General features: G+C 49.7%; 1 protein-coding gene across 1 annotated transcript; it reads right to left on the reverse strand.

Moving 5' to 3' along the window:
• Positions 1-23: 23 nt before the first annotated feature.
• On the reverse strand, positions 24-20088 carry CCDC113 (coiled-coil domain containing 113). The gene is made up of 9 exons (XM_054710752.1): positions 19895-20088; positions 17924-18050; positions 16580-16741; positions 12578-12733; positions 11198-11278; positions 8122-8277; positions 3409-3516; positions 1032-1187; positions 24-121 (listed from the first exon to the last, which is right to left on the reverse strand). The coding sequence occupies exons 1-9, from the start codon at positions 19990-19992 to the stop codon at positions 35-37; spliced, it is 1131 nt and encodes a 376-aa protein (XP_054566727.1). The 5' UTR covers positions 19993-20088; the 3' UTR covers positions 24-34.
• Positions 20089-21079: the final 991 nt, after the last annotated feature.

The following is a 21079-nucleotide window of genomic DNA, read 5'->3' on the forward strand; positions in this document are numbered from 1 at the left end:
ATGGATTGCTTTTGGGTCCACAGCCTCCCTCTGACTACTTCCCAGGGGGGCTGATTAGCTGCAACTTCTCATTGGTGGCCTTCATCTTATTCCAGTCCTTGCGGTAGCCTTTTAAGGACATCTGCGGAAGGAAAGGGGGAGAGGCGAGAGTCACTTGGGGGAGAGGCGGACTGTGACTGGTCAGAGCACAGCCCTGGATGGTGGCCCGGGGCCCACGGGGCAGGGCGTGGCGACCCAGGGGCACCTGGGAGAGTCGTCTAAAGCGGCGGTCGCCAACCTCTCGGACCTCACGGAGCACCAGTGGTCCGCGGGCCACCCGTTGCCGACCGCTGCTCTAAGGAGCTTGTTTCTGGTCGGTAAAGCGAGAAGTTGCAGGTTCCTGCTGGGATTCTCTGCTACCTCTCAGCTTCAGGTCTGACGGGCCCGAGGTTGGATCCCAGTTTGCTTCCTGCGGTGGGAAGCGGAGCCAGGGTCCAGGTGTGAAAGCGCTGCTGTCCTCTAAGTATGTCTTTTAGAAAACGTTTTTTCCATCAAGTTTTTATTGATTTCAGAGAGGAAGGGAGAGGGAGAGAGAGAGAAACATCGATGATGAGAGAATCGGATCGGCTGCCTGCTGCACGCTGCTAAGGGAAGCACAGCCTGACGCAGGCCGGGTTGCATACTGAGCGTCATCTACGAACCAGAAGGTCATGGCTTGATTCCCATGCCTGGGTTGCGGGCTCAATCCCCAGTAGGGGGCGTGCAGGAGGCAGCCGATCAAGGATTTTTCTCTCATTGTTGATGTTTCTATCTCTCCCTCTGTCTTCCTCTCTGAAATCAATAAAATAAAATAAAATAAAATAAAATAAAATAAAATAAAATAAAAAAAAAAAATAAAGTCATCCTTTGTTTCAATATAAGGCTTAAAAAACTGGAGATTCCTCTCAGAGGTTACGTGTCCAAACATCTGTATCTTTAGCTCAAAAACAAAATCGCAGACAAAAATGGGAAGGGCGTGTAAGTCTGCCGCCCTGGGGCCGCTCCGGGCCTACCTCGGCGATCTCCACTTTCCTCTCCCAGATGCGGATGGTCTTCTCCAGCTCCCCGTTGAAGATCTTCTCCCTGACGTACATCATCACGGGCGGCGCTCGGAACTCGGCCATCTGCTTCCGCAGCTTCTTGTTCACAGCCTCGGCTTTGGCCCGGTCCTGGGTTGGGAAGGACCAAGTCACCCGGATCCCTGCCGCATCTGGCCCACTGGGACTTGCTGTCCCTCCCATCTCTCCCCAGTTTCAGCATAGTTCTGAAAACAATGTTTACATTTTCAAAGGAGTGGGGGGAATCACAAAAATCTCGTTTTTTATATATTGTGATGTTTTCATCCAGTCCAGAAACACCAAGTATAGCTTAAAAGTCTCTTTTCCGTCCTCCCTCCCTCCCTTCCATCCCTTCCCTTCCCCTTCCTTCCTTCCTTCCTTCCTTCCTTCCTTCCTTCCTTCCTCCCTTCCTCCCTTCCTCTCCCTCCCTCCCTTCCTTCTTTTATTAAGAGAGAGAAACATCACCCTAGTTGGTTTGGCTCAGTGGATAGAGCGTCAGCCTGAGGACAGAAGGGTCCCGGGTTCAATTCCAGTCAGGGGCACACGCCCGGGCTGTGGGCTCGATCCCCAGTGTGGGGTGTGCAGGAGGCAGCCGATCAGTGATTCTCTCTCATCGTTGATGTTTCTATATCTCTCTCTCCCTCTCCCTTCTCTCTGAAATCCATAGAAATATATATTTTTTAAAGAGTCCTCATATACAGTAAATACTCTCTAAATGTTAACCATTATAAAGAAAAAAAAAAGAGATAGAGAAATATCAATTGACTGCCTCCTGCACACCCCCTACTGGGGATTGAGCCCGCAACTCAAGCATGTGCCCTGACCGGGAATGGCACCAGCAGCCTCCTGGTACAGTGGTCGGCAAACCACGGCTCGCGAGCCACATGCGGCTCTTTGGCCCCTTGAGTGTTCTAACGCCACTTCTTCAAAATAGACTTGCCCAGGCCGAACACCAACTTCTGCGCATGGGCCACGAAGCTTCAATCGCACTGTACGTGCACACCCGCACGTGGTATTTTGTGGAAGAGCCACACTCAAGGGGCCAAAGAGCCGCATGTGGCTCGGGAGCCGCGGTTTGCCAACCACTGTCCCAGTGCATGGGATGACACTCAGCCAACTGAGCCACACCCGTCGGGCCACGTCCAGTTTTTTTTGTTTTTTTTAAAACCTCACCCAAGGAGTGAGGCTATTTTTTCATTGATTTTTAGAGAAAGTGGAAGAGAGGGAGGAGGATGAGATAGAGAGAGGAGGTGGGGTGTGGAGAGAGAAACATTGACGTGAGAGAGACACATCGATTGGTTGCCTCCTGACTTGCAACCCAGGTACGTGCCCTTGACTAGAATCGAACCTGTGACCCTCCAGTGTGCAGGCCGACACTCTAACCACTGGGCAACACCGGTGGGGCCACGCCCAGTGTTCTTTATCCCCCACTTCCCTAAAGTCCTCCTCGAGTCCCATCCTGGGTGCATTTAACTTGTCTAAATTCAACTTGATGTGCTCAGCAAAACACTGAGCATGCTAAATCACAATGCGGATGATGCCACGTCTTCTCACAGTGACCACAGGGCCCAGAGTGAGCTCAGGGCGGAGGTCAGGTCTGCCGTCCAAGCATCCACTGTGCCGAGTCAGAGTCAGGAGCCTAAAGGCTCCCTGTCCTTTCCATGGGATACTGCCTCTTGGTGCGTGTACCTTTTTTCATGTCCGTTACATCATTACAAGCATGTTATATTTTTTGCAAGGTTGTACAGGCAACACTTTCAACATTTTACTTTACGGGGCATTTAAGGAATTCTTGAGGATTGTTTGGACTCCACACGATTTCTACCTTGTGAGCTTTCTACCTTGTGAGCTGACTCTAGACCCGAACGCAGCAGCGGGAGGCCGCACTGCTAGACTGCCAGCCTCCAGGTACCACTTTCTCCTTTGACAGCCCAGAGATAGTTTGATTTTTTTTTTTTTTATGGTGTCGCCTTTTTTAGACAAAACTCAAGGTGGCTTGTCCTGGCTGGTTTGGCTCAGTGGTTGGAGCGTCGGCCTGAGGACCGAAGGGTCGCAGGTTCGATTCCCGGTCAAGGGCGTGCACCTCTGTTGCAGGTTCCCCAGGCCTGGTAGGGGCGCGTGTGGGAAGCAACCAATCCATGTGTGTGTCTCTCTCGTCAGTGTTTCTATCTCTCTCTCCCTCCTCCCTTCCTTCTACTCTCTCTAGAAGTCAATGGAAAAAATATCCTCCGGTGAGGATTAAAAATAAAAAATGTAGGTGGCTTGGATCCTGGTGGACAATGACTCAAGCCCTTGCAAAACACCAGAAATGGCACATTTAAGCCCCTCTTACCTCCTCTACTTGCAGGGCTTCTCTTTCAATTTTTTCAAGCAACTCATGTCTCAGCAGGATCTCCTTTTCCAGGTTGATGGACATTTCTATTGCTCGGTGTAGCCTGGTCTGAAAGAGAACAGCGCAGCCCTTGAGCAAAGCTGACCACGGGGAGCTCTGCCAAGGACAGGCGGCTCTTTGTGAGGCCGGCGAGAAGCAGGGCCATGTGACCGTGGCCTGCCCTTCTCACACGCCCAGGTTTTCAGCATCCTGGTGTCTAGGTGGCGGGGAGGAGAGAGTCCTGGGAGTCTTATCCTCACCTGCGGGGGGCCGGGAGGGGGGGGGGGGGCGGGGGGAGAGGGCGAGATGCCGAGACCCAACTCCCACCCCACCACTTACAAGTGTCCCTCCGCCCATCTGACCGCACTGACCACCAGGGGGCAGACGCCCAACGCAGGAGCTGCCGAGCTGCAGTGACTTGGCAGGGGAGGTTCTCGGGTGACGCACCCGAAACCAGAGAGGAGGGAGCCCGATTCCTCGCGGGGCCTCGCGATTCCACCTTTGGCCGTGGGTTATGCTGTTGCTGGGGCACTGGCAGCCCCGAATCGGGTTTCCTGCACACTAGCGTTTGCGTTTCACACCCTGTACGGCAGCAACTTTGCAGAGGGATGTCGAAGAGCCGGTTTTGGCCCGATCCCTGCAGTCCAGGCAGAGGGACCCCTCCTGCTGGAGGGAGCCCGCTCACTCTGTAGACGCCCTTCGAGCCGCGTTGCCACCCCAGGTGCGGCCGGCCGGGGGGTGGGGGTGGGGGGGACCACGGGAGGTTGGCTCCAGCGTGTGTCTGGCCCATCTAGCCCAGTCCTGCCCCGCCAGCCATCTTCTAATTAATTTCCTATCGATGTGCACGAATCCGTGCACCGGGTCACTAGTCCTCTAATGACAGGGCAGAACAGCACCTGTTAACAGAACCCATGGTGTCCTCAGTCCTGGGGATTGGGCAGGTGGATATACCAGGGGGCGGGGGGTCTTAGGGAACACCTTTGAGTTCTCCCTACCACAGGGCACCGATAGTTTACAGTCGGTGAAGAGTGACCTGGGAGGGTGAAGTGGGTCAAGAGGGTCAAGTGTATGGTGACGAAAGGAAGCAATAGAGTACACAGATGCTGAATTAGAATGTACATCTGAAATTGATATAATGCTATTAACCAATGTTACTCCAATAAATTTAATTCTTTTTTATTTTCTTTTTTAATTTAATTTTATTGATTTTTTACAGAGAGGAAGGGAGAGGGATAGAGAGCTAGAAACATCGATGAGAGAGAATCATCGACCAGCTGCCTCCTGCACACCCCCTACCGGGGATGTGCCCGCAACCAAGGTACATGCCCCTGACCGGAATCGAACCTGGGACCTTTCAGTCCGCAGACCGACGCTCTATCCATTGAGCCAAACCGGTTTCGGCCAATAAATTTAATTCTTAAAACCCAGTTAATATCTACTATGCCTGGCCAGTGTGGGTCAGTGGTTGAGTGTCGACCTATGAACCAGGAGGTCACGGTTTGATTCCAGGTCAGGGCACATGCCCAGGTTGTGAACTCGATCCTCAGTGGGGGGCGTGCAGGAGGCAGCCCATCAATGATTCTCTCTCATCATTGATGTTTCTCTCTCTCTCCCTCTCCCTTCCTCTCTGGAGTCAATAAAAATATATTTAAAAAAACTAATATAGACTAAAAACACAAAGAGTGACACATCACAGCGGTCCTCAAACAATGATAATATACCAGACTCCCCCACTCGGGGCTTGTGGGCACAAAGTGGGAGAAAGCAGTGCCCCCTAGAGGGAGGCTCCCTCAAAACTCGCAGAAGTGACCGTGTCTGCCTCCTTCCGGCTGTGCCCGCAGCGCCCACTCAGCCCTGTGCCTGGCATGGTGCTCAGTCCAGGTGGTAACAGAGGAAAGTTAATCTGCGTGTTTTTGACAAGATCGCCCACCTGGTGGGTGAGACTCACACGACGTGGTCCCTCCTGCCCCCCTGCCCCCCTCCCATCCCCTAAACACACCTGAAGCACCAACAGTTCCTGGGACCACGGTAGCCGAGCACCTGCTGGCCAGGCACTGCCCTTGGTGCTGGGAGGACAGCACCGACCAGCCGGAGCCCCGAGGCACACAGACCCACCTCCAGGACGTGAAGCCCGGCGCCGGGGTCCCCAGGGGAGGCCTGACCTCACCGCGCACAGCTGCCCCCCTGCCTCCCCCCAGGAGGTGAGCTCTGCGCCGCGGAGGGAGTGGGCCTGCTTCTCCCTCCGCCCCTCGCTGTGTCCACCGCAGAGCTCCTGGGAGCGGCTCGTCATCCGCTATTATCTGTCACCAGCGCAGTGGCCCCTGGGGTTCTGCCCACCGCAGCCCGTGTCCCTGCTGCCCGGGTTCCGAGACGCAAACCACCCGCACCGTGTGTTTAGTCACGTCCCCACGAGCGCCGGCCTGCCAGCGGCCAGGTTCATCTTATGAACCAGAAGTTCCACTCCAGAGCCCTGGCCTTCCCCACGAGATCAGACAGGCCCTGTGCTATGCAGCTGGGTGGGCAGGATAAGATCGAGGTCCGACGTGATGACGTGATGTAACCTCGAGCAGGCCGGCGCCCCCGCCAGCGAGGGCCTGGGAGTCCGGAGGATGGCTCCGTCTCCAAATAGCTGGGATCAGATAAGCTAACTATGGACGAGATAAGCTCCAAGTGACGACCTGCTGGATGGTTACGACACGGTCGTGGGTGACCGAGTTTCAGAATGCCAGCACCATACTGCCTACACACCTCGTGCCGGGGAAAGGCACGTGTTTAGGTGGGACAGGCGCGGGGCCAGGAGTCCCAGCGGGCCACAGACTTGCTGTCTGAACCTGGCAATTACTCTGCCTCTCTGGGCCTCTGGTTTTTCATCCGTAAAAGGAAAATCCTGGACGAGCATCAGCCTAGTCTGAATACATTCCAATTCACTTTTTTAAAAATATACACTGAGTGGCCAGATTGTTATGATCTCTGAATGTGTGTGTGTGTGTGTGTGTGTGTGTGTGTATGTATATATATATATATATATATATATATATATATATATATATATATATATATTAGAGGCCCGGTGCATGAATTCATGCTCTGGCCAGCCTGGCCAGGGAGAGGGGACATGGGCGATTGGCTGGCCTGCCTGCTGATCGAACTCCTGGTCGAGGGGACAATTTGCATATTAGCCTTTTATTATATAGGATATACTCTGAGTGGCCAGATTATTATGCGTTCAGAGATCATAATAATCTGGCCACTCAGTGTATATTTTTATTGATTTCAGAAAGGAAGGGAGAGAGACATAGAAACACCAATGATGAGAGAGCATCATTGATCGGCTGCCTCCTGCACGTCCCCCCACTGGGGATCAAGCCCACAACCCGGGCATGTGCCCTGATCAGGAATCAAACTGTGACCTCCTGGTTCATAGGTCGACACTCAACCACTGAGCTACGCTGGCCAGGCCCAATTCACATTTTAAAGTGACACCGTGTGGGCCACATGATGCCCTTATGTGAGCCACCGGCACCCGTAGCCACGGCTGCTACGTGGGTCGCAGACAGACAGGAAGTATTTTAAGTTTTGCAGGCCCAGAGGCAACATTGAGGATGTTATATAGTTACTTATATGAACAAGAGAAAAAAAAAACAATTTTCTACAAATGTTTTATTGATAAGATTTCAAATGTCGGAATTAAGTACAATAGTTTGGACTACAGGTCTACTAAGGAGAAGAATGGAATTTCTGGGGGAGAAACTAGTTTTGCTTCATTAGGTTTCAAAGGTAGTGTTCGCTACCAAACAGATTGCAAATGTTCCGTAAAAACCATTCCTGGCTCACCAGCTAGTGGGCCGGGCCCATGGGCCCACGGGCCCACGGTTGGCTGACCACCACCTCGGCCGGCTGCTAACGGGGTGACCCCAGCCCCGCCTGCTGGGGACAGGCCCTGCTCACGCCTATGGCCCTGCTTAGTTATTAATAGCGCCTCTCCTTCTCCAAAAAGGGTTCTGTGTGGGTGAGGACTTACTTAGTAGTGTCCTGATTTATAGATAAGAAGGTTTTCCTTTGCAGGGTTTTAAGCAGGGAATGCTTTTTATATGCCTAAACAAAACAGGGCCCTAAATGTGGTTAGCTCTCAAAACTCACTGTGCATAAAAATCATCTGGGGAGTTAAAAAAAATGAAGATGCATGGCCCTCACCCCCCCTAATTCAATTGGTCGAGGTGAGACTAGGTTGTCCTTATATCTTTTAAAAAAGTAGAAGTGCCTGGCTGGTGTGGCTCAGTGGTTGAGCATTGACCTATGAACCAGGAGGTCATGGTTCAATTCTCGGTCAGGGCACATGCCCAGGTTGGGGGCTTTATCCCCAGTGTGGGGCGTGCAGGAGGCGGCCTATCACTGATTCTCTCTCATCATTGACATTTCCATCCCTCTTTCCCTCTCCCTTCCTCTCTCTCAAATCAATAAAAAAAAAAATTTTTTTTTTAAAGTAGAAGCTCCTTGGATGGTCCTAATGCACAGCCAGGGCTGTGAGAACATTGGGGTGCTGCAGAAGACGTGGCTTTCACAGGAGAACTAGGGGAGCAGAGGGAGGCTGAAGGCCACTCCTCCCCGTGGGAAGCGGCAGTGGTGCCTGGGAACCGCCCGAAGGCAGGGACCTGGGCAGGGGGTGGACCTTACTTTGTATGAGTTGAGGATCTGCAGGGTGGTCCCAGACGCCAGCTTCAGCCGGATCAGTTCCTGATTCCTTGCCTCGATCGTCTCTAAGAACTGAGCGTTCTCTATCTTCAGCTGCTGAAAATCGACGTCATGGAGGGCCTCGCCCACCTCTTCCTTCTACAGGTCAGGGAAGAGGAAGAAGCGACGTGAGGGAGTGACTTCCGAGTGTATGGCCCACACCCCGCGACTCCGGGTGAGACTCTGGAAGTCGGGCATCATTCAGTCATTCAACCAACACAGCCTGCGGATCTGCGTGGGGCCAGGCGTGGCACCAGGCCCTGGGGACAGAGATGTGAGTGTATAGGCTACTCCCTGGCCTCACGGCGCATCCTGGGTGAGGGTTCACAGACAGGTGCGGTATGGTGGGACCGCAGGAGCATCGGGCACGTGGAGGCCCCCCAGGCCAGGCAGGGGCAGGCAAGGCTTCCCACGGGGGAGCGAGGGGGGGGGGGGGAGGCGCGCTCAAACAGCTGGGCAGGAAGAGGAGGAAGAAGGCCATTGAAAGTGGTTCTTAACCTGGAAAAGCTGGGCCAAGCAGTAGATTGGGTTCCCTCCCTGCCCCTGCCCCTGCCCCCCCCCCCCCCCCAGGTCCGGGCCATCTTGCATCTGTGGTCGGCAGCGGCCACACTCAGGACTGCTCCCCACCCCACGCTCCACTCCCGCTGGACCACCTCCTTCCACAACAGCTCCTGAGGCCCCATGTGACCCGCCCTCCCGTCCCACGCTCCCAGCCTGACAGCAGAGGGGGCGCCTCCCTCCGCTGCAGGCGGCGCTCCACTCTGTGGTCGACTCCTGGTGCCTTTGTGCAGTTACACACCCCTGCCTTTTTTTTTTTTTTTATACATCCTGCCTTTTAAAAAAAATATTTTTTTTCTTTATTTCAGGGAGGAAAGGAGAGGGAAAGAAACATCAACGAAGAGAGAGAATCATGGATCAGCTGCCTCCTGCACGCCCCCTACTGGGGACTGAGCCTGAAACCCAGGCATGTGCCCTGACTGGGAAGCGAACCGCGACCTCCTGGTTCATAAGGTGATGCTCAACCCCTGAGCCAGGCCAGGCGGGTCATCCCTGCCTTTTCTCACCACCCCATGCCCTGCTTGTCTGTGAGCTTGCCAGAGCAGGACCAGTGTCCTTGTGGTGCCGCATGGCTTTCAGGTTAGAGGTCACCCACCGCATCCTCGCCTCACACCGAAACGCCCTCTTCACGAAGCTGAGCTCGCGTGATGCCCAGGGGACCAGGGACTCGCTGACCGGGGGCAGCTCTGTGGGGCCAGGTCCTTCTTACACTGGACTCGAATCTTCTCCGCTGACACCTCCAGCCCGCACACCGGCGGTGCCCTCCGGGCTCACAGTGGGTGCCTCCTCTCCCGCAGGCAGTGCCCGAGCACCGGGAGACATCCCGGCCCCTCTGTGTCCTCCCCACTTGGGCCCATGGGTCCAAGTCGTCCCCATGCTTTCTGCACCCTCCCTCCCTCTCAGCTCCCTCTCCTATGTGAACTCCAGTTACCGATCCTTTAAGCCTGGAGTTCCTACGGAGGCACAGGGCTCCGGGTCTGGCTACGCAGGACAGACTCGGGCGAGATAGATCGTGGGAACTATTCTTCACGTGATCCTTTCCTGGTGGGGCACTGTGGCTCTCGGAGTGCGGCCTGGGCCCCAGCACTGCCGCCAGCTGAGCTGCCTTCAGCAGGTGAACTATGGCTGAGCCATCTGGCACCCGTGCGGAAATGTTGGGGATCGAAGTAGAGGAGCTTACATTTGTCCTCAGCCACGTCGTGCCATCCCAGCTTGTGGAGTCTTTCGAGATCCCAAGTCAATCCAGCACTAGGCCTTAGATGTGTTAATTCTCCTGCCCACTGCTGTGTCCCTGTCCGGGGCCACCTCTGACACGTGTGGCCATCGGTGCCCAGGTTCAAGCTAATAACGAACCCACTGAGCGAGGAGAGGACGGAGCCCCGTCATCACACCCCGGAGACCCTCTGCACGTCCGCCTTACTGCCTTTAGGTCAGCTGTCCAAGGACTCACCCAGGAACGCGACAACCGTGCCCCCCAGGCCACATCCCCCAAAGCATCAGCAAGTACGACGCGAGGGCCTCTTAGATTCAAGCCAACTCCGCCTACAGATTCACCAGCACAGACACTGTATTAGTTCCCCGCGGCTGCTGTAACAAATAACCACAAACTCAGTGGCCTGTCAAACAGCACAGATCTACCACCTCACAGCTCAGGAGGTCAGAGCCCGAGACAGTTCTCTGGGCTGGAATCAAGGTGTTGGCAGGGTCTCGTCCCTTCCGGAGGCCCCTGGGGAGACTGCTTCCTCGCTGTTGCCAGCTTCTAGAGGCGCCTGCCTTCCTTCCTTCGCTCAGGACGCCTTCCTCTGCCTTCAAAGCTCTGTCTTAGAGCGTCGTCCTGATATGCCACGGTTGTGGGTTTGATCCCCGGTCAGGCCACATCCACAAACCAACCAATGAATGCATAAATAAGTGGACCAACAAATTGACCACCCCCTCTCTCTCCCTTCCTCTTTCTAAAAATCAATAATAATTTTTTTTTTTCTCTTTAAAATACATCAGCCTGGCTGACTTGGCTCAGTGGTTGAGCAATGACCTATGAACCGAGAGGTCACCGGTTCAATTCCCGGTCAGTGCACATGGCTGGGTTGTGGGCTCAATCCCCAGTGGGGGGCGTGCAGGAGGCAGCCAATCAATGACTCTCTCATCATTGATGGTTCTCTCTCTCCCCCTCTCCTTTCCTCTCTGAAGTCAATAAAAAAAATTCAAAAAGCACATCACTCTGACCTCTACTTCTGTTATCACATCTTCTCTCTTCCTCACTGGACGCTTGTGATTGCGTTGAACCTTCCCAGACAATCCAAGATTATCTCTCCATCTCAAGATCCTTGACTTTAATCACATCTGCCGAAATCCTTTTGCCGTGTGAGGTAATGCGTTCAGGTTCCAGGAATTAGGACACAGACATCGTCGGGTGGACATTGTTCTACCGACCACAGGAACTTAAAAAACAGAAGCCACCTACCTGCCTCAGTTGTAACAGCATCTTTTTCCTCATGACTTTGAGAGAAACATTTTTCAAACGTAATTTATCCTTTATATTATCCTGAAAAATAAAAGCGAATGTTAATCCACTTCTCTTCTTCTTCCCTGTTGGTCTGAAACATTGGTAAGTCTGAGGCTACACATCAAGCCTTGAGCCCGAACAATCAGTCACTTATTTTAAGGTCCTTTGACATCTACGCAAGCTGGTGTTGCTATAGCATTTCACTCATCACCAAGAAGCAGGGGGAGCTGGGTCTGTCCTCTGCACGTTTCCTATTGCTTTTAAATTCAGGATCGTGTGAGTAGAGGAGCCTTTCCAGACAAAATGATCTTATGATTCTTTGGTCTTTTGTTCTCCTGGTTCACATAATTTTTATTATTTATAACCAATTAGGGTTAGTAAGCCAACCCACCTTCAGGATCCAAAGCTGATACACTGCAAAATCTTTGAAAATGAAGGAGCATTTTAACTCACTCTTTAAAAAAAAAATTTTTTTTTTTATTGATTTTAGAGAGAGGAAGGGAGAGGGATAGAAAAATAGAAACATCGATGAGAGAGAAACATGGATACATGGACCGGCTGCCTCTGCACACCTCCCACTGGGAATGGAGCCCACAACTTGGGCATGTGCCCTGACTGGGAATCGAACCGTGACCTCCTGGTTCATGGGCCGATGCTCAACCACTGAGCCTCACCAGCTGGACTCATTCTTATAATAATGGAACGCAACGAGCTTGAGATGTACCGGTCTCACTCCACACAGTCACTTGACTAGATAGGCTCATACGTTTCTCCAGAAAACATGTCAGTCCTGGCCCGTGTGGCTCCGTTGGTTGGAACATTGTTCTGTACACCGAAAGGTTTCTCGGGTTCAATTCCCGGGTAGGGCACATACCCAGGTTTTGGGTTCGATCCCTGGTTGGGGCACATACAGGAGGCAACCAATCAATGTTTCTTGCTCACATCAATGTTTCTCTCTCCCTCCCTTCCTCTCTCTCTAAAATCAATGCATGTCCTCGGGTGGGGATAGAAAGGAAGGAAGGAAGGAAGGAAGAAAGAAAGAGAGAGAGGGAGGGAGGGAGGGAGGGAGGAAATATATCAGATCTTGAAACAAATAGCAACAATAAAAATAAGTCACCCATCTGAGAAACTATTGATATTCGCCCTGCCTGATGGATGCAGCCTGAGTAAACTTGCATTCTAAAACACACACACTTGGGGAGATGGACTAAAAAATCCTCACATGTAGCAACGCTGATGGGAGACCACATGCAGCGGGGCTGCCCCGTGGATCCTTTTCGTGTCATCATTCAATGACTCTCTTCTCCCTTTCTAAGCGCCAACCTCCCGCCAACTCACCCTCCGGCGGTTCGCGTCCTCAATGTACTTCAGCACTTTCTGAGTGGCCAAAATACTCCCTTTCTTCTTGGATATGGTTTTCAAAATATCCTTTTCAAACTCTTGCATTGCTTTCTGAACTTCAGCCATCCGAATTTCAGCTTCCTCAATGATAGCCTGGGGAAGTCAGCACAGAGAGAGAACAGAGTCACTTAAAAAGTTTCTATGTTTCTTCTTAGTCTTAGAATTATATACCCTTAAGATGCAGATGTGACTGCTTGAATGTTACTATGTAAAAGCATGCCTCAAAAAAGTTAATAGGAAACATAAAAAGGCGGCAAACAACAACAGAGCCTCAGGGATCTTTATAAATATGTATTTTCATGTCTGAAATATTATTTATCCATTAAAATTATAACACTAATTATAATATAAAATAATATAATATATAATAATAAAAGAGTAATATGCTAATTGGACCAGACATCCTTCCTGACGAAGCCAGAGCTGCGAGGGAAGCCCAGGTCCCAGGTGCCATAGGGAAGCCGGTGCAGGCAGCCAGGGGAAGGAAGGCCTACTCTTGCACGAATTTCATGCATCGGGCCTCTAGTATGATATGATATGATATGATATGATATGATATGATATGATATATGATATATGATATGATATAAAAATATCTGGAAGATATGCACCAAAACATTAACCATAGTCACAGCAGGAGAGATGGATTAGTGGGAAACAAAGAAGCAGTCTTAACCTGGTCAGCATGGCTCAGTGGTTGAGCGTTGACCTATGAACCAGGAGATCATGGTTTGATACCCTGTCAGGGCCAGATTGCAGGCTTGATCCCCAGCGTGGGGCGTGCAGGAGGCAGCCGATGGGTGACTCTCTCTCATCATTGATGCTTCTGTCTCTCTCTTCCTCTTCCTTCCTCTCTGAAGTCAATCAATAAATTTTTTTTTAAAAAAAGCACTCTTATTACACACTTCTGTAATTTGAAAAAGATGCTATAAATGAATATACGTACCAACATGGAAAGACATTGTTCAGTGATAAAAGAGTTGACAAGATAATATGGTATCTTTTTATAAAGAAGTTCATATATGCATATGAATATGTTTTCAAATGTGCTTCTTTTAGCTTACCCATGTGTTTAAATTTTGCTACAACAAATAGAAATCATCTTTAAATAAGAAAACACAGAAACACACATGTTATTTTCAAGAATAAAATGGGGGGATGAGGACAAATATGTAATACCTTAACCAATAAAGAAATTTTTAAAAAAAGAAGAAGAAAATGAGAAGCTATCTGTAGCTTCAGACCTTTTCCCTGGGTGCCAAGAAGCAAACGTGTCGTCCTGTCCTGGCCAGCCTCCAGCCTCGGCCTCGTGCCTCCCCACCCTCTTCACTTGCTAGACCATCAACCCACCTGAAATGCCACCTCCAACATGCCCACCTCCTGCTCGGTCCTCCTCAGTGGGGTCTTGCTTTCTAAGACATCCAAGATACACTCCTCAGCCTGGCTTCCAAGGTCTCACAGCCCTCCCCAACCCGGCTTCCAAATACAGCCTCTAAGCACCCTCTTCTCTAATCACACCAGCCTCCTCAACATCAAGAACCGTTCCCACCTTCACATGCTGGCTCGTGTCGGCCACCTTACCGAGAGGGGGCCCCTCTGGTCCTCTTCCTTAGCCTAATGCCATCGTCCTGCGAGGCCAGGCCACGTCCTATGCCAGCCCCACCTCAACAAAGTCTTCTCGGACCACCTGGCCCACCCGCACTGTGATGTTTACATCACACGATCTAGCCTGTGAGGATGATGCTACCATATCCTGGGCTCCTTTAACATACTAGAATTCAGCAATGCCCGTTTGAAAAGAGAGAGGGGGAAAGCGGAGGGGGGAGCACAGTGGAGGGAGGGAGAGGAGGAGGGGTAGGTCAATGGCGACATGAATCCACGGATCTGTCCCTCTGCGGACAGTGAGCGTGTCCCTGTGTGCGCACCCACGTTTAGAAATAGAACAATTTAGAGCTCGAACAGAAATATCTATTTTTCATACAACACGGCTCTCAAATACTAGTATCAGCCCACAGCATCATCCCATGGGCAATCTCGTTAACAGTCCCGCATCTTCTCTGGAGGGAAACTGGCCTTGTTGGTCTCCAACAAGACATGGACCCCAGTCATGCATGTTGCATAGGGAGAGAGACTTAGGGATTTTTCAACCAACTCACTGACTTAAACCTCAACCCCTTTGTATTATTAAGAAATGAGTATACATTTTTAAGGGTATTTATGATTATTATGGTTATGGTTGTTTATTTTATTTTTTAAAATATATTTTATTGATTTTTTTAAACAGAGAGGAAGGGAGAGGGATAGAGAGTTAGAAACATCGATGAGAGAGAAACATCGATCAGCTGCCTCCTGCACACCCCCAACTGGGGATGTGCCCGCAACCAAGATACATGCCCTTGACCAGAATCGAACCTGGGACCCCTCAGTCCGCAGGCTGACACTCCATCCATTGAGCCAAACCAGTTAGGGTGGATATGGTTTTTAAAAAATATTCCATACCTTAGAGACATATACTGAAATATTTGCAGATGAAGGAGATGTCTAGGTTTACTTCATGACAGCCCGCTTGCCTATTCCGAGGGGGAAGTTGGTAGGGATATGGAGGAAACAAGAATGGCCATATGTTCATGACTGTTGAATGTGGGTGCTAAGTATATAGGGGTTTCATTGTGCTAGCCTCTGTACATTTGTATAATTTTGAAATTTCCCATTAAAAAAGTTTAAAATTTGCCAAAACCGGTTTGGCTCAGTGGATAGAGCGTCGGCCTGCGGACTCAAGGGTCCCAGGTTCGATTCCGGTCAAGGGCATGTACCTTGGTTGCGGGCACATCCCCAGTAGGGGGTGTGCAGGAGGCAGCTGATTGATGTTTCTCTCTCATCGATGTTTCTAACTCTCTATCCCTCTCTCTTCCTCTCTGTAAAAAATCAATAAAATATATTTTTTAAAAAAAGTTTAAAATTTGTTTTCTCTTCAAGGAGGTGGTAAGTTTCTTAAAGGTAGGCCCTCTCCCTGGCCAGTGTGGCTCAGTTGGTTGGAGCACCGTCCCGGACGTACACTGAAAGGTGGCGGGTTCAATTCCCGATCAGGGCACATTCCCAGGCTTATGTTTGATCTCTGGTCGGAGTGCATGCAAGAGGCAACCGATCCATGTTTCTTTCTCACATTGATGTTCCTCTCTCTTTCCCTTCCTCCCTCCTTCTCTCTAAAATCAATGGGAAAAGTATCCTTGGTGAGGATTTAAAAAAAAAAAAAATAGCCCGGCCGGTGTAGCTCAGTGGTTGAGCATCAACCCAGGAACCAAGAGATCCACAGGTTCGATTCCCAGTCAGAGCACATGCCTGGGTTGAGGGCTCGATCCCCTGTGAGGGGGGTGCAGGAGGCAGCCAATCAATGTTGATGTTTCTCTCTCACCGATGTTTCTATCTCTATCCCTCTTCCTTCCTCCCTCTCCAAAAAAATCAAAAAATCAATACTAGTAAAAGCATTTTTTAAAAAAATATCTTTTATTGATTTTTTTACAGAGAGGAAGGGAGAGGGCTAGAGAGTTAGAAACATCGATGAAAGAGAAAGATCAATCAGCTGCCTCCTGCACACCTCCTACTGGGGATGTGCCCGCAACCAAGGTACATGCCCTTGACCAGAATCGAACCTGGGACCCTTCAGTCTGCAGGCCAATGCTCTATCCACTGAGCCAAACCAGTTAGGGCAGTAAAAACATTTTTACAAAATAAAATAAATTAATCTAATCCATCATATCAATAGACAAAAAAAAAAAAAAAAAAAAAAAGGTAGGGCCTCAATTTGTCTCAATCTACTTGTTTTTCTTTCAAAGTGCAAACACTCACTTGAACATCCCACAGGTACTTCCTGTAAGACGGACAGATGGATGGACAGACGGAGGGAGCCAGGTTGGGGGACCCGCAGGGAGAAAGGGTTACCTCGTGATGCTGCAGGTCGCGTTCGGCGTTGGCCCTCAGGTGCCTTATTTCCTCCTTCGTGTCTTCCAGCTCCTTCCGTACAAGATCGCATTTTTGGTCAACGCTGAGGCTCGTCGCACGGTCCATGCCTGAGCGGGATTTGGACTTACGCCTGCTTCGCATCTATACCTCAAGGAAAACAAAGCCGCTGTCAAGCAGGCATTGGTTATAGAGCAGCTTCGGGTGGGCATCGACACGACCTCTCAGACCGGCTACAGAGCACTTGAATGACAGCCAGAGAGAACAAACGCAAAGTGAGAGGATTCCGGATATGAGGCCGGAGGTGACTCCTATTTCACCGGCCAACCTAAGGCCTAAGCTTGACCATGAACTGAAAATAAACCAGAGCAAGTGTCTCCGGGATGGAGAGATGGTGAACCTGCCCTGGACTAGCATTCAAGTCCGTGCCAGGGAAAGCCCGGAGCTCAGAGCTTCCTGAGCTGAACACAGAAGAGAAATTGGATCCGGGGGGACAGTAGTCAGCAAAAACAGAGACAAAAAATGGTGGCTCTCCTCTGCATTTGAGCCACGGGTCACGTGCAGGCGGCCCAGGGAATATGTGGACCTCAACATGGGATTGTTTGGCTCTCAAGGGATAGGCTTACACACAATTTTTAATTAAAAAATAAATTAATTAGCCCAGCCAGCATGGTTCAGTGGTTGAGCATTGACCTATGAACCAGGAGGTCACGGTTCGATTCCTGGTCAGGGCACAGGCCTGGGTTGCGGGCTCGATCCCCAGTGTGGGATATGCAGGAGGCAGCTGGTCAATGATTCTCTCTCATCATTAATGTGTTTTTTTTTTCTCTCTCTCTCTCTCCTTCTCTCCCTCTCTGAAATCAATAAAAAATATTTTTAAAAAATTAATTACCCACATTTGAAAATCAGGAAATTCCACCAAAAGAATTCAGATTTCCAGCTTCTCTGGAAAAATCAACTACTATTGACGACCCAGGCCACCTGGCTGGGCCTCGTAGATGAGGAAGGAACTTTCCAGTGCCCACACAGGCCCACTTCCCCTCTTTCTGTGCCTGGCGGGGCCTTGTAAACATTTTGAGTCTCCCAACTTGAGGGAACTATTTCAAACAAACTAAGATATTCTGGGAGAGTCAGTCCACTATTAATTAAACCTGATTCCCTTCGCACTGACTTGAAAGAGAAACCTTGAGAAGGAAGAAAGAATCAAAGGAAGAACAGGGACAACGTCATGTCACTTGGCCAAAGAAGGTACGCCAGAGGCAGATGCACAAATACCGCTTGCATCTAAAGGGACAAACTGAACAAAACAACTCTTCAACTGTGTACCTGTGCAAAATCTGTTCCTGACATTTTAATTTCAGACAACCGCAGCATTCGCTGTTCCTTGGATTCCAGTTTATTTAAATATTTCTGAAACATCTCTGTCTCAGTTTTGAGAGCAGAGTTTCCATAGCTGCAAGACAGAGTGTACCTGAGTAAGTTCTGTTAGTAGGTATGTCAACACCAAATAAATAGTATTTAACACTTACTAGCTATGCATGACCTTCTACAAGATACTTAACCTCGTAATGCCTCAGTTTCCTCATCTGTAAAATGGGAATAACAACAGCACCTACCTTTTAGGGTTGCAGTAAGGAATGTAAAGCCTTCAGGACAATGCCTGGCACATAGTAAGTACTATTTATGTAGTTGATATGTTTTTAACATGTCTAATGAGCCACAGAATTCAAAGCAATAATTTTACATTGAAGATTGTGGCTGAGAAGCTACAAGTTTCATCTTCAAGCATCTTCTAACCCATTTGTGAAATTCCTTCTGAATTAATTCATTCTTGAAGTCACATCCATAATCTTCAGATGTTTCCTTTGGTTTAATTTTTCAGGTTTTTTTTTTTTTTTTTTTTTTTCATTTCCAGCAACCAACAGATGAAGTAACCACTGGAAAATTATCATAAATGATGGAGAAGCTTTGAACAGATGGTTTTTAAACAACAAGAGAGGACAAACCTAGTTTATCCTGTATAAACCAGGAGTATGACTCTTTACTTCTTCACTTCATAGGTACATACATGTAGCGTACATACATATAACACACGTGTATATATATGTTTACATCAGGGAGAGAACAGCTTTGATATTTTCATATGTTATTGAGTTAATTCCTGTTTGGCTGAATTTTAGGATTAGTGGAAACGGCTCAATGAAAAACCAATAAATCAAAGTATCTTTCTTTTTCAGCACGTGTCACCTTCCCACTGCAGGTTGTGGAGCTGCGCCTGCGTCCGAATCCCAGCACTACCACTGGCTAGCTGTGTGGCCTTTGAAAAGTGGCTTAACCTCTGTCTTTGCTTCCTCACCCACCTTGGGAGTTACTGCACCATTATTATGTAAGGTCATATATGCAAATTACTTGGTACAGAATAGGCACTCAAAAAATAAGAGCTATTAGTGCCTTAGCAGGTTTGGCTCGGTGGATAGAGCCACAGCCTGGGGACTGAAGGGTCCTGGGTTTGATTCGGGTCAAGGGCACATGCCCGGGTTGCAGGCTCCATTTTCAGTAGGGGGCGTGCAGGAGGCAGCCTATCAATGATCCTCTCTCATCATTGATGTCTCTCCCTCTCCCTTCCTCTCTGAAATCAACAAAAAATATATTTAAAAAAAATAAAAAGAGTTATTAGTAGTCATACCTCAGTTCAAACCTAAATTGGTTATAGATGCAGGGCAGAGCACCTGTGTAGCCAGAGCCAGATGTTCTGTGTGAGATCAATAAGTTGTACAATTACCTCTACTACATTGTGGAATCTTGCTATCCAGTTTACCTTCTATAGTAGATATAAAACAGACTGCTAAAAATATAGAATACTGGGCCAGTCACTCTTTGTTGTTCATCTCCATCTTATAGGATGGATCCAGGCATAACTTGACTCATACTAAAAATATCAGCTGCCACTTTCATTTTATCATAGATTCTTAGCATTGGAAAGATGCTTAGAGGTCGCCTGGTCCAACCTGCCACCGCCGAGCAGAGGATGGGCTAAGCATACATTTTGGCACCAGGCTGAGGCTCTGGCTTCACCCATTACGCTCCACCGGCCCCACGCCCTCACACCTCCACATGGTTCTGGCTCCACCAATGGCTTGTTTGTTCAGTGGCGGCGGACACGCAGCGGTAAAAGGCAAAGGCGAGTATTTCCCCCACTTTGTGGGGGTCTCAGTGTCTCAGTGTTCAAGGCGGACTTGACCGTCCCCAAGGCCACACGGTGAGCAGGGGCCGCCCCAGAAGCCAGCGGGGCCGTACCTGAGCTCTTCGACCAGGCTGAACAGCTGGATAATAGGCAGATCGTTCTCCTCCGCCTGAAATTCGCTGGTGGTCGTCTCGGTGTCATCGTCAGTCATCACGCTAACTGAGCGGCCCTTGCCAACGTCAGGTGTGGCCAACCCAGAGCGCCCGGTGCTAGCGGCTACGGCTACGCGTCGCTCCGGCTGCAACCAGGCAGTGCGTTGCCTGGCGACCGGACGCGGGCGTGGAGGGGCGTGGCTTCAAGAGGCCCCGCCCTGCGCTCCCTTACACCACCACCCCCCCCCCCCCCCCCCCCCCCGCCCGCCCATCTCCGCGCTGACCAGAGCGAGGTCTTTGTCCTTGACCAGGCACATAAGAGCGTTTGCTTTTACTTCTTCAACAATAATTCTTTTTTAAAAATATATATATATTTATTGATTTTTTCACAGAGAGGAAGAAAGGAAGAGAGAGGGATAGAGAGTTAGAAACATCCATGAGAGAGAAACACCTATCAGCTGCCTCCTGCACGCCTTCTACTGGGGATGTGCCCACAACCAAGGTACATGCCATTGACGGAATCGAACCTGGGACCTTTCAGTCCGCAGGCTAAACTGAGCCAAACCGGTTAGAGCACAACAATAATTCTTAAAATGGTAATAAAAGTAACGACTGGTTCTCCAGCACTTACTATGCCCTTGCCACCTTTGCAGCAGCCTTGTAATCATATCCATTACTCTCTTTATTCTCCAAACGAGGAAACAGACACAGAAAGGGAAATCCATTTGTTGGTCTGTTTTCCTTCCTCTACCTCACTGGGAGGCTTCTACTCTGCTCACCACCTGGTGCTTCTTGCATATGAACTGCACTTTGTCTTAGATACCAGTATCCTGCATTCCTGAAAGGAAAAAAAAAAACAACACACCTGGTTGATTATTAAATGAATATACATACATTCAAGAGACCCTTAAGTAGGCACCGAATGTGTCCTGAGCAGCTTGGGGAACTGCGAGGAGCACACCACGCCCACCCTCAAGGAGTTTCCAGTCAAATGATGGAAACAGTTTCTAAATCAGCTCGTTGCAACCCGAGAGGTTATGCCTCACATCGTTTCGTAGTTATCATCTCATCTAAGCCTCAGAAGTCTTAAGGAATTGGTATTATTGTCTTCATCTTACAGATCAAGAAACTGAGGGATGGAGTAGA

This window comes from Eptesicus fuscus, chromosome 21 (assembly GCF_027574615.1).
Source record: "Eptesicus fuscus isolate TK198812 chromosome 21, DD_ASM_mEF_20220401, whole genome shotgun sequence".
Lineage (NCBI taxonomy): Eukaryota > Metazoa > Chordata > Mammalia > Chiroptera > Vespertilionidae > Eptesicus > Eptesicus fuscus.

What these genes read in the sequence shown, in the direction of transcription:
- CCDC113 (XM_054710752.1), bottom strand. Translation starts at nt 19,992, where the DNA reads ATGACTGACGATGACACCGAGACGACCACCAGCGAATTTCAGGCGGAG. An exon ending in AGCCTGGTCGAAGAGCTCAG is followed by an intron (nt 18,051 to 19,894) that starts GTACGGCCCCGC and finishes TCTGTCTTGCAG; the next exon opens with CTATGGAAACTCTGCTCTCA. An exon ending in GCGACCTGCAGCATCACGAG is followed by an intron (nt 12,734 to 16,579) that starts GTAACCCTTTCT and finishes TGACTTCCCCAG; the next exon opens with GCTATCATTGAGGAAGCTGA.